The sequence below is a fragment of the Carcharodon carcharias genome, chromosome 14 (assembly GCF_017639515.1).
Source record: "Carcharodon carcharias isolate sCarCar2 chromosome 14, sCarCar2.pri, whole genome shotgun sequence".
NCBI lineage: Eukaryota > Metazoa > Chordata > Chondrichthyes > Lamniformes > Lamnidae > Carcharodon > Carcharodon carcharias.
This window is the reverse complement of record NC_054480.1, coordinates 22,731,893-22,744,588: the sequence shown is the minus strand read 5'-3', so window position 1 is coordinate 22,744,588 and position 12,696 is coordinate 22,731,893. Positions and strand designations below refer to the sequence as shown.

Below are 12,696 nucleotides of genomic sequence, written 5' to 3'. Positions count from 1 at the left end.
AACAAGGTTACAATGAAAAACTTGATAAAGCATTGTTAAGAGAATCCTTCTCAATGACATTACAACATCAAGCACAATTTTGCCTATGCAGTGATTGTTCAACGATGAAGCTTTCCCGTGAAAGAGAGTTAAAGGGTTAACATTAAGTCAATGATACAAGATTTTTTTTTAGAAAAAGGCTGCAACAACCAGTCACATTCTTAAGATTTGAAGCTTCCCAACCAATGATTTAACGTGCAAACAGGATTTATGATATTGTCTGTCGCTGGAATGATCTTCCGCCCACAATGAGGAGATACTATCCTGATATAAGTTATGACTGGAACACCAGGGTTTTACAGATCCACCGTTTTTTTTTTAAAGATCCTGAAGGTAATTCAAGGTAATTCTTTCCATTGGAAGAATCATCTAGATAGAATGTTTTAATCTGTTCGGCACTATGTTATAAAATCAAAGTCCTGGAGGTGTGAGTTGTTTTGAATGCATTTAAGTACTTCCTGGCTTTCTCAGTCATTATAAGTTGATCCTTTGTTCTTCCACAGGCTACTGCTTCCCAAGCACTGCTCATCTGCAAACAGAAATCAGAGGAAAAAATATTTTTGAATGCCAATTATGCAACATATTTCAGTTCCAAGTAAGCAAGTAAGTTTTCAAATACTCTCATCAAACAACTTCGAAATGTTGAGGGTCAAGTAAACCGTAAATCACAGCATATAAGACAACCCCATTTTATCAGCACCAAAATGCACGTTTAGGCCTATAATCAGCGTACAAGTCAACGCCCCCCCCCCACCATTTGTGAGCTGATAAATACATAATTAGGACTATGATCACATTAGAAGTTGGCCTCAATTTTTCAGCTCAGAAATATATGGTTAGGATTATAGTCACCTTAAAAGTTGGCAGTAGGGATCAAGCAGGCAATACGGGCCGCAGTACAAAAAAGATGCATGGAAGTTTAAGGCACCCACACATTTCAAAATGGCAACCACCTACACCAACACCAGCAGTTCACATTATTTTCTGTTATCTTGCCATTTTTGAATGTTGTTTATCTCATCATGAGGACATTAGACGCAGAATGCCTGAGTCATTTGACTGAGCCGCCAAATTGTACTGCAAAGCAAAGGTGTTTTATAGAGAGGGATAACAAAGACATCCATGGAGCTAAAATCATATGTGGAATGAAGAATCAGGGTGGAAACAATTGCAAGACAAAAGGGCTATGTTAAATTGTGAACTCTACACGTTGCAGTAAGATAGAAATTTAGTGGCCCAGGTCTGCCATTTCTATAAATAATACCTAAACAAATCTATTTACAATCAATAATGCTACATACCCATATTGGAGCTTCTGGTTTAGAGTGCTTGGAGGAAAAACTAGTCTCTTTGTTAGGTATAATAAAACCTCTGTTCAGAGTATCATTTTTACTTGATGAAGAGCTGTTCAAAGATCTTGATAAAAAGTCTTCTGTCTGCTTCTATGAGAAAATAAAAACAACATAGTGGGAAAATGTGAAGTTGTTCACTTTGGCAGGAAGAATAAAAAAGCAGAGTATTACTTAAATGGAGAATGACTGCAGAATTCAGGTGCAGAGGGATCTAGGTGTTCTTGGGCATGAGTCACAGAGTTGGTAAGCAGGTACAGCATGTAATCAAGGCGGCTAATGAAGTGCTATCCTTTATTACGAGGGGAATTGAACATAAAATTACAGATGATATGCTTCAGTTATAAAGGGCATTGGTAAGACTGCATCTCAAATACTGTGTGCAGTTTTGGTCTTTTTATTTAAGTAAGAATATAAATGCATTGGAGGCAGTTCAGAGGACTTTATTAGATTGGTATCGAAAATGAGCGGGTTTGTCGTATGAGATTAGGTTGGACAGGCTGGGCTTGTTTCCACTGGAGTTTAGAAGAGTGAGGGGTGACTTGATTGAAGTATATAAGATCCTGAATGGTCTTGAAAAAGTGGACACAGGAAGGATGCTTCCTCTCGTGGGAGAGTCCAGAACTAGTACACACTGTTTTAAAATTAGGGGTCACCCTTACAGGAAAGATGAGGATATATTTTTTCTCTCAGAGGGTTGTGCGACTTTGGAACACTCTGCCTCAGAAGGCAGTGGAAGTGGGGTGAATATTTTTAAGGCAGAGGTAGATTGATTCCCTTGCCTAACAAGAATCTAAGGTTATCAGGGTCTAGATGGGAATGTAGAACTCGAAACACAAACAGATCAGCCACGATCTTATTGAATGGCAGAGCCTACTTATGCTCCCATTTCATATGTTCATATAGGGTCTTGATGAGACCACACCTGGAGTACTGAGTGCAATTCAGGTCTCCTTGTCTAAGGAAGGATATACTTGCTTTAGAGAGAATGCAAAGATTCACTAGATTGGTTCCTGGGACGAAGGGATTTCCCTTTGAGAGGCCATGAAGTAGATTAGGCCTGTATTTCCCGGAATTTGACGCATGAACAGCGATCTCATTGAAATATACAAAATTCTTAAAGAGACTTGATGGGGATGCTAGGTGGATGTTTCCCCTGGCTGGGGAGTCTAGAACTAAGGAGGGCGGGGAATGATGTCTCAGAGTAAGAGTTAACCATTTAAGACTGAGGTGAGAAAAAAATTTCTTCTCTCAAAGGGTTGTGGATCTTTGGAATTCTCTACCGTACAGAGCTGTGGGTGCTAGGTATATCCAAGTCAGAGATCAATAGATTTTTGGATACTAGTGGACTAGGGGATAGAGGGGATGTTGGAGTGGAGGTGGAAGATCAGCCATGATCATATGGAATGGCTGACCAGACTCAAGGGGCAAAATGGCCTACTCCCATGCCCATTTTTATGTTATGGAGCCTTCTGATGTTAGAATATGTATTTGTTACCCGACACAGTCCCTTTTAAAACAACTTCTTTTATTTGTACACAAAGGTTCAACTGACCCTTAGAAACCATTCTACCTCAAAGTTAAGCACCTTTTACGATTGCCTAACATGATCGAAAATCAGGGTTTGCTCAAAAATTTTGACATGGCCAAAAAGATTGATACTTAGGGAAAACTAAGCCAGGAGATGTGATGGAGTTCAGAAGAGAGTTGAAGACCTTCCTTTTCCTTTATCCCTCAAACAAAAATCACTGGTCCATTTCCATCTGGATATAACAGTAAGTGAAAGCCATGGCTAAGTGGTCTGATGATTCCATCTCTACTGAAAGCCAACTAGTCAAACATCATCTCTGGGAGAGCCAAACTCTTCTTTCTGAAATCTTGTATTTGCTAAGATGTCCGAAAACAGTATGGTTGACACAAATAACCACTTATTGAAGAACAACCCTTTGCCTCTGAATTATTATTTCATATAGATAACAAGTCAAGCAGTAAAAGCAAATAAATGTTTCAAATGTCTTCAAACTCAATAAAGTTATATATTACAGTTTACAGGATTCTTACTGCAGGTCAACATCATGTACGCCTATACTTGTGGGTGAGTTACCTGTTTGTGTGCGCCGATGGTGCTGAAAACAGCTCGATTTGTATTACCCCCATCCTTCTCCACAATGTCCAAGGCAAGAGACTTTCGCACTTTCTTCATAAGAGGTCTATGTAGCTATACAAACAAGAACAGTGAGGTCTTACTAATTGTAGAATTTTAAACAGATTACAAAATGTTCCATACATTACAAATTTTTTTAACATGGTGCAGGGCAAAATTTTAAAATGCCTTCCATAAATAATAATTTTTAACTAAATAAAAGTTGCATTTTATGCATTTTGTGAAAAGGTCAAGAAATGGAACCACTGAGCCTTGCCCGTTGAGATTTTGTAGAGGAAACCCCAAAGATGCCTCATGCATCCTCTGGGACACATACATTAGCTTCAGCTTTGTCCTACAATCATCTTAACACAAGATAAACTGTTAAAAACAGGTTTCAAAATGATTTTCATAAGACTTAAGTAAAATTTATGACAAATATCATTGCATTGATAAATTAGGCTCCTAAAACATGCCCTTCTATAGACAATAAAAAATGAAAATCTGTTTAATAGTGTCATAAAATTACTGATAATAAATAAACATCTACATGTAAAAAAGCTTTATAAAGTGTGAAGCTATATTAGAGAACCCAATCAAAAATATGAATTTAAAAATGACAGAGAAAAAAGGTAAAGATTATTGATTGAACACTTGCACACACTAACCCCGTGCTGCTTTCTTTTTACTAACTGGGCTTCTTCTTCCTGCAAAATGCTCCTCAAACCATCTTTTAGATCCTCCTCAAAATGAGACATTGGATACTGGATTTAAGCAAGAGGAAGGGAAATAAATATGGAATTAAAATATTTTCAGAAATGTGTGCAATTGGAAATTAATCATTTTCACAAACTAGTCAATATGTACCCGAGGTTTCACTGCTCCATATTTTTCCAGCCCATTTTTGAAAGGAGTAGGTGTTCTTGGTGTGCTGTCCAAAAGAGATCTGCGACTTCTTGGTGTTCGAAACCTGCAAAGATAAAGATACATAGAAGAAACATTTCACATCAAATTTCGTATTTTCAATTGCAAGCATCACAATCTAATACATGACTGAAGCAGTACAGAAACATTTGATAAAAAGGTACTCTTTCCTTCTAGAGTTATTTAAAAAGTGTAACTACATTAGGTCAATTTCAAGAACAGAATACAAACCTTTAAGAAAGACTAATGTCTGTCATTACCATGCCTTCTTGTTATCTCCTGTAATGAAATTTTAAAGGAACTACTTTAAATTGATTTAAACAAGCCACATCCCTTCCCAGTCCACTGCACACTGAAGAAGGATAAAAATATACCGTGGTATATAAGTCGGCCTTTGAAGCCCTGAAGAATCCCTCCAAAAACAAGATTCGACTTATAAGCAGGGTATCAAAGTGAAAGGCTGGTGTGGTGGTTGCCACCATCTTTGTTGTTTGCCGTGCAGGGTCTGTGTGGGCATGTCTTAAACTCCCACACAGCTTCACAACAATCTGTATTGCCTGCTTGATCCCTTGCACCCAGTTTTAAGGTAAGTAAAACATTCATTTGTAGGGTGAAAAAATTGAGGCCGACTACTAATGCCTGTATAGCCTGTTGTGCTGAATGGTTGGTATGGGGAGGGGGGGGACGGGGACGTGCAATTATATGCTGAGTATATACAAAAACATTATTTTTAAGTGAAAAGAATGGTGTTGTCTAACACGCCGTGTCAACTTATATGCCTATCTACGGTAAAAAAATCTTGAGCAAATGGAAAGGGGAGAAGAGCAACAGAAAGTTAGGTGGGAAAGCAGGGGAGATTAAACGACAAAAGGTTTCATGGTACAAAGGGAGTGGCATTGGGTAAAGTAAACAAAAAGGTTTGTCTAGATGAGGGGTGAATGGCTGGATAGCAGCTGTCTGAATGCAGTATAAGAGGAATTAAAAAAGAAACCAGAGGAGAAAAGAAAAATTGAACCTGCGAAAGAAAAAACAATCAAAACAAAATGGAGGCAGAGTTTATGATCTAAAATTGTGAAACTAATTTTTGAGTCCAGAAGGCTGAAGAGTGCCAGTCCTATAATAGAATGCAAATTAGAAGCACTACTCCATATATTGGGAACTGTTAGCATTTCCAGGAGTCTCTTCATCAATCAAAACTGAATTGAAGAATTGAATTAGTAAATCCATTTTACAACTGTTGCTTTGTTACAGAAATGAAATAAGGGTTTTAAATTAACATATGCTCAATTCTTTACAATAAGGAAGATGAATAGGTCCGTCTATTCCATCCTTTTATTCATGGAAAAAAGGAAAACTGAAATTTCTTCTGCCCCTTTTCTTTTTTCACTTTTGTATGGCAGCTGTTAGTGATGATTCTGCTTTCCCATTTACATGCCTTTAAGAACCACTTTTTGTTTCTTTACTTGCCTATTCCCATTCCTTTTTCTTTGCACCATCACCTCTGTTGTCATTTAATCTCTCCTGCCTTCCTTCCAATCACAGACCTTCCTTTTTTGTTTGATCCCCACCCCTCCTTGCTCTGCACTTGCTTAAAACCTATTAAACCTCTAACTTCGTCCCAGTTCTGATGAAAGATCACTGACCCAAAACATTAACTCTTGCTTCCCTCCCCACAGATGCTGCCTGACCCACTGAGTTCCAAGACTTTTCTGCTTTTATTTCAGATTTCCAGCATCCACAGTATCTTGTTTTTGTACAGGAAGGCCGGCTAGCTTAGCTACTTACACAGAATTCTCCTTTTGAACTTTGGGCGTATAGTCTCGTTGGAGTGGTGCTGTAACTATGATTTTCTGGCTGCAAACTGGGGTCGAGGTAAGAGATGGATTCTCTAGGTCGAGGTTATCTTGTTTAGTCCAGAAGTTCAAAAACTGTAAGGAGAGAACAGAGAAAAACATGACAACTTTGTATTTTTTAACAGTTTCAACCCTAACTTGACACATGAACATAAGACATGTATTAAATGATAAGGTCACATTTAATTAAACTAGAATCACCTATTCAAGATTAAAAAACAGCTGTGAAATTTCCTCTTCGCCCAACCGTACTTGTCAGTATCATGGACAGAGCTGATCAGCAATCCTGACTACTCAGCAACTAGACACTTCCATTGAAATACAGTCCCACAGAAAAACAAAATTAGAAAGAAATGAACCTCAAGTGGAGTATCAGGCAGGGGCTAGGATAGGTAAATGTAGTTAAACACATCATAACGTGTTTTAAACTTTAGCTAATTCAATACTTCTTACAGAAAGCTCTGGAAAGTGACATGGTTTCGACTTATTGCATTATTGAAAGAAAAGTAATGATTGTTGACTAGAAATTTGGACAAAATCTGATGAAGCTCTTATAAAAATTACGGAGAGGATATGGACAGGCAGCAACCTAATGTAAACCTGTCCCCTACCCCAGTTGAAATACATTCTTGATACAAACTGTGACTGCTCTCTTCTCTTGGATTTAAACTAAATTCCAGAGGAAAAGAAGCAGATGCTACGCAGACAGTATCAGCATAAATGCTGTAGAGCTTAAGGAAAGTGGGCTGACAGTCTGCGGATTTGAGTTAGTTGTTTGTGGAAAGCAAATGATGCAGAAAAATGACCAAGAACAGTGCTAGAAATGGATTGTTTCTCCCTTGGGAATCTTGCCTTCGCTCAATCTTCTCGTTGAGAATTCCTGCCTCAGCAAAAGTCATCTGTTATCTCAAATACCAAGTTTTTGATCTCAAGTTTGGCGTCAAGAGGGAGCAGAGTGGAGGATAAGTGCTTTGCTGCAGAAGGGGTTAAATTAGAGCTCTGGGCTTTTGGGAGGCAACTGCTTTCAAAGGGGTGTATTGTCAGATGTCCAGCAGCAGATACTTTTCTCAGCTACTGAGAAACTGTGATACAGAAGTTAAAAAAAAGGGCAAAAGATATTAGACAAAGGAGGAGGGACAAGCATCATGTGTTTAGCAAATAAAATATCATTTAAATCAGTACAGTCTTTCATCAACATTCCATTATTATTTAGCTGTGGTTTATAGCTAAACGGGCCAGATGAACCATTCTGGTCTTCTCTGGTCGAGAAAACATTCCATTTTGCTATTAGTCAGTCTGGAGGGCAGAAAGTACTCCGTAGTGCAATATTACCTGTGATGGTGAGAAAGGCAAGGCTTTTACTGGAGTACTCTTTGGAGTCATGCTGCTGCTGGTACTGCTTTCAAAGGCTGCAAAACTATTAGCATAGCTGCTATCATTAACCGGTGAAAGTGTAGTTTTTATTTTCTTCTTGCGCCTCAGGATTGTTGGTGGTGTACTGAAGCTTCCTGCAACTGGGGAGGTGATCATGGGGATGAGTTCACCCTTCTTTGCACTTTTGCTCAGGTCAGAGATGGTATTTGCATCAATGCGGTATTCTGTCAAAGTTGGCTGTGTGGTCTTATCAGGAGTCTGTTTGATGAGATCTTCCGGCAAATCAAAGCATGACAGATCAGACCATGCATCGGGATCCTTAAATATGGAGAACAGGCACAATTAATAAGACCAATTCAGTAAAATTTACAGAGATTGTCTCCAGTATGCTTCGATTATCACCCTGCTACTAGAATCACTCCTTCACCATTCCGTTATTAGAACTGTGACTTTAATTAACATAGAAATGTAGAAAGATTTACAGCAGAAGTGTCAGGCCATCATGTACATAACTCTGAAGGGAAAAGCCAGTACTATACATCAAAACCCAACCAGATGAGCAAGTGACCACTAGACTCAGTGGTGTCTCAAGAGTGTAAGAAAGACAAATCAGTAACACTACCTTCAATAAGGTAGGATTTTGCCCAATATCAGATAGAAGATAAGATATTTCATATTATTATGTTATGTTAATTCATGTTAATACTTATTCTTCCACATGAGCCTGTTCCTTTAATAATGCAGATGTCACTGCAGTTTAAGCATTTATAAGAGTTAATGCAGTATCTAACATTTGGTAGCTTGCAGCTTATATGCTTCAAATTCAAAACTGAGAGTCATTATGGAAGCTTTGGACAAAATGAACATGGAATATATTGGGGAAATGCTCAGTCAACAGAGCATGCTTGCACTATTGTGTGGTGATGCAGAAACCTAAGGGAGGCAGAGTTGCAGTGGCAACATGCACCCTTCTCCTCCAGCTGCATCGATCTCTCATTGCTCCCAGTGTCTTCATGAAACTCAAGCCTGTTAGTCCCATGATGTTATCACTCCATCTGGTCTTCTGTCTACCTACTCTATGTTTTTCCTCTATCAGTGCTTCCAGCATCATCTTTTTTCACACCATTGCCCAAAGTATTTCAACTTCCCTCTGTTCACCACTGATAACACATAGAAATAATTCCAATTAAAAAACTTTTGTATATTTTTCTGTGATCAGTTGATGTAATTTCTTCTCGACTATTTTCTTTACTCATCTTGATCACCAGACGTTGTTATGTAAACTACTACTAGAACTGAGCTATTTTTAAATTATTTCTCCAAGGTAAAACAATTGTAGCATTTTTGGATAACTTTTCAAACTAGAAGGTATCAATAGATTTGGACAGGACTGCAATCCTTTTTAACCTTTTTTTAAAAAATGAGAGATATAACCTTCTTATTTCAGACAAAGAATATATTGTGAAATACAAGTGATTACTATATTTCAAAAACAGGAAAAAAATGTTAATGAAACACACAACAAACTGGTATAAATATATGGAACTCAAAAACAGGACTAATTTAATACCACTAGGAATAATAAAATATGGCGAGTAACTCACCTACCTGCTCCCCAAAGCCTGTCCACCATTTACAGGGTACAAGTCAGGAGTGTGATGGAATACTCTCCACTTGCCTGGATGAGGGCAGCTCCAACAACACTCAAGAAACTTGACACCATTCAGGACAAAGCAGCCCACCTGATTGGCACCCATCCATAAACATTCACTCCGTCCACTGCTGACACAGTGGCAGCAGTGTGTACCACCTACAAGATGCACTGCAGAAACTCATCAAGCCTCCTTCGACAGCATCTTCCAAACCCACAACCACTATCATCTAGAAGGCAAGGGCAGCAGGCACATTCAAACACCACCACCTGGAAGTTTCCCTCCAAGCCACTCACCATCCTGACTTGGAACTATATCACCATTCCTTCACTGTTACTGGATCAAAATCCTGGAACTCCCTCTCAAACAGCACTGTGGGTGTACCTACACCACATGGACTGCAGCAGTTCAAGAAGGTAGCTCACCACCACCTTCTCAAGGGCAACTAGGGATGGGCAATAAATGCTGGCCCAGCCAGTGACACCCACATCCCATGAAAGAATTTAAAAAAAAAACATTTAAAATGTAATTCCTGCAGAGCACGCCATGATCTAGATTGCATATCCTCACCAGTTGCTCAGGCAACTGTCAGACCTAGATGGCCCCAGGGTCTCAGATGTCAACCCACCACACTAATTTAAACGTCAGTGAGAGAGAATGCCTGTCATTGCACATGATGCAATAGTTGACAGAGCTTTAAGTGTTGGCTGAAACCAACCTCTGTTGAAAAACCTTTGCAGTCCCTAGAATACTGAATTTCTTCTTCCTCTATGTATGCCAAAGTGTTCTCCACCCCCTCTCCACAACCCATCCCTGCCACTTAAAAACCAAAATGATTTTTGGAGCCTGAGGGAGAGAAGGAAGGGCTGAAGGTTGACATTGAACCATTCCACCCTCCCCCAAAACATGTTTTGGGGACACAATAGAGTAAAGGTAAAGTAAACACTACTTCCGCCCAGAAGATTTCTGGCTCCTTCTGGAATTAAGGCAAAGTCTGACAGGACCATCCTATTCCTCAATCGTCAACTGAGCTCACAAGCTGCAGTGTGATGCACTCAAAACCCTCTAATGTACAGGCAAAAATTTGCACATGTCAGGCTGTGGATAAGCGCAATATCTCCCCCATCTCTCTTGCTAAAATAATTTTAAGGGTCTTCTAGAGGGAAGATTTGAAGTTTTCCCACCTTCCCCTGCTGAAATAAAAGATTTTCTGAGTCCTCCTTCAACTCAAATGGAAATATCAAATCTCAAGATGACACATGCAAGGGTGGCAGACCACCCCAATACCTCAGATAAGCCATTATTCTTTGTGCCTCAAATCAGAGCTTCACCTTGGTATTCAACCACAGGGACCATTACAAATGAGCCTTTGAATACACAGAGTTCCCGTAAAGGCCAGCATTTGTGGATGTTTTGGCTGAGGTAGATGTGGCAAAAAAAAGATTAAATATGAAGTTAACTGTTCAGAATTCAAAGAGATCACTACACAACATTAAGCAGTTCACAGCATCTATCGAAATCCACTTTAATATCCAGAAGGTTGAAAAGGCTGGGTTTGTATCCAATGGAGCTTAGAAGAATGAGAGGTGATCTTATTGAAACACAAGATCCTGAGGGGCCTTGACACGGTGGATGCCGAAAGGATGTTTCCCCTTGAGAATTAGGGGACAGTTTCAAAATAAGGGGTCTCCCATTTAACATGGCGATGAGGAGGAATTTTTTCTGAGGGTCATGAGTCTGTGGAATACTCTGCCCCAGAGAGTAGTAGAGGCTGGGTCATGGAATATTTTTAAGGCTCGAATTTTATTCCCTTGTTATTCAAGAATCTAAGTGATTATAGGGTAGACAGGGAGTTGAGGCCACAATCAGATCTGCAATGATCTTATCAAATGGCGGAGGAGGCTCATATGGCCAAATGGCTTACTAATGGCTCCAAATTCATATGTTCAGAGAAGGGCACTTGTCCTTTAGGCAATTGCAATGAACATTAACAGAGCCTGGCACTGATTGAGAGGAAACATCACTGTGCTGAAAAGTGTAAAAGGGCACATATTATGTTTTCCTATTTTCCAACACACAATTTGAGAGTGGCTGCTTTCACAGCATGTTGCAGAACTTACACATTTGATTAGCTCCAGGGGCTCGGAAAATTCAGGGGCCGACTGTGGAGAAAATCTTGTCCCAGAATCTACAATCAGGAACATGCTGCCAGAAGCCTCTTCTGTAGACTGGTTAGGTTCCTGGGATTGATCAGAAATATATTGTTCTTGCTGAGTTTCATAAGTGCCCGATAGTCCATGATCACCAGGCACACTGTTATCCGTGAGGAGATTGCCTAACCAACTGGCTATACTGTCCTCCTGCTGTTAATAGGAAAAAAATCTTAATAATTTTCAACGCCACAGGAATTACCAAAGATTTGAAGTCAAAGAAGGATTTTGGGTGAAGTGCACCATGAGCTCCAAATGTAAAAATGTACATAGGCCATTTAAACACAAAGAATCACTGAAAAATTGTCAAAGCATATTGTATGGCAATATTTATTTTTCCATAAAAATTTTCTGCTACTTTCATATATACTTCCAGAAGATCACCTCTCAGATGCTTCCCTTCCAAGCTTAAAAGCCCAGGTTTTTCTAGTACTTCCTTATAACTCAATCCTTTGAAACTCTGGATGACCCTCATCGCTCTTCTCTGTTCAATTTGTGCTTGAATGCCTGCAATATACTGGGCCAGTGCAGAGAAGTGCCATGAGGCTGATCCAAGTGTCAGTTATGAGGAAAGGTAGAAAAACTTGGACTTGTTAATCTGCAGGAGAATCTTCTGCAGCATCATCTTATATCAGATAGTTAAGGAAATGGAAAAGGTAATCCAGAGTGCTAAGTTTGAGTCCAGAGTTCCTCCCTCCACAGATGCTGCCATCCGAAGAAGTGTCATATTGGACTCAAAACATCAACTCTGGTTCCATCTCCACAGATGCAGCCAGATTAGCTGAGGTTTTCCACTAGTTTGTTTTTATTTCAGACCTCGAGCATCCACAGTATTTCGCTTTTGTTTTACTGTCTAATTCACTGTCACTTCTCTTCCAGGAATGCCTACCTTGAAGAAGTCCTGCTCTCCTCTCCAACAGAATTTCCGTTTGAGTCTTTCACCCTGCTTGCCTACATTGCTTTCAATTTGCCTCCTGGTATTTGATAAGATGTTTACCAAAACTCACTTTCACAGCCACATTTCCTCCTTCAGTGCTGTCTCTGACTCTGACTTACCCCAAAGTGATCCCAGCTGAAGTTCCATCCTTTATATTTCGAATCCATCCAGGATTACAGGTATCTCCGAAACATACAACGTTCCTCAGACTGCTG

The 12,696-nt window shown here is 39.5% G+C and overlaps 1 protein-coding gene across 1 annotated transcript in view; it reads right to left on the bottom strand.

Moving 5' to 3' along the window:
- Window positions 1-354: 354 nt before the first annotated feature.
- The window catches only part of mybl2b (v-myb avian myeloblastosis viral oncogene homolog-like 2b), a 38,297-nt gene continuing 25,955 nt past the window's right edge, over window positions 355-12,696 (bottom strand). The window contains exons 8-15 of the mRNA XM_041205438.1: window positions 11,455-11,697; window positions 7,641-8,000; window positions 6,241-6,383; window positions 4,399-4,501; window positions 4,200-4,295; window positions 3,493-3,606; window positions 1,341-1,481; window positions 355-568 (exon numbers count right to left, since the gene is read on the bottom strand). Of these exons, the coding sequence (XP_041061372.1) occupies window positions 443-568; window positions 1,341-1,481; window positions 3,493-3,606; window positions 4,200-4,295; window positions 4,399-4,501; window positions 6,241-6,383; window positions 7,641-8,000; window positions 11,455-11,697 (1,326 nt within the window). The 3' untranslated portion in view covers window positions 355-442. The remainder of the gene's footprint in view (window positions 569-1,340; window positions 1,482-3,492; window positions 3,607-4,199; window positions 4,296-4,398; window positions 4,502-6,240; window positions 6,384-7,640; window positions 8,001-11,454; window positions 11,698-12,696) is intronic.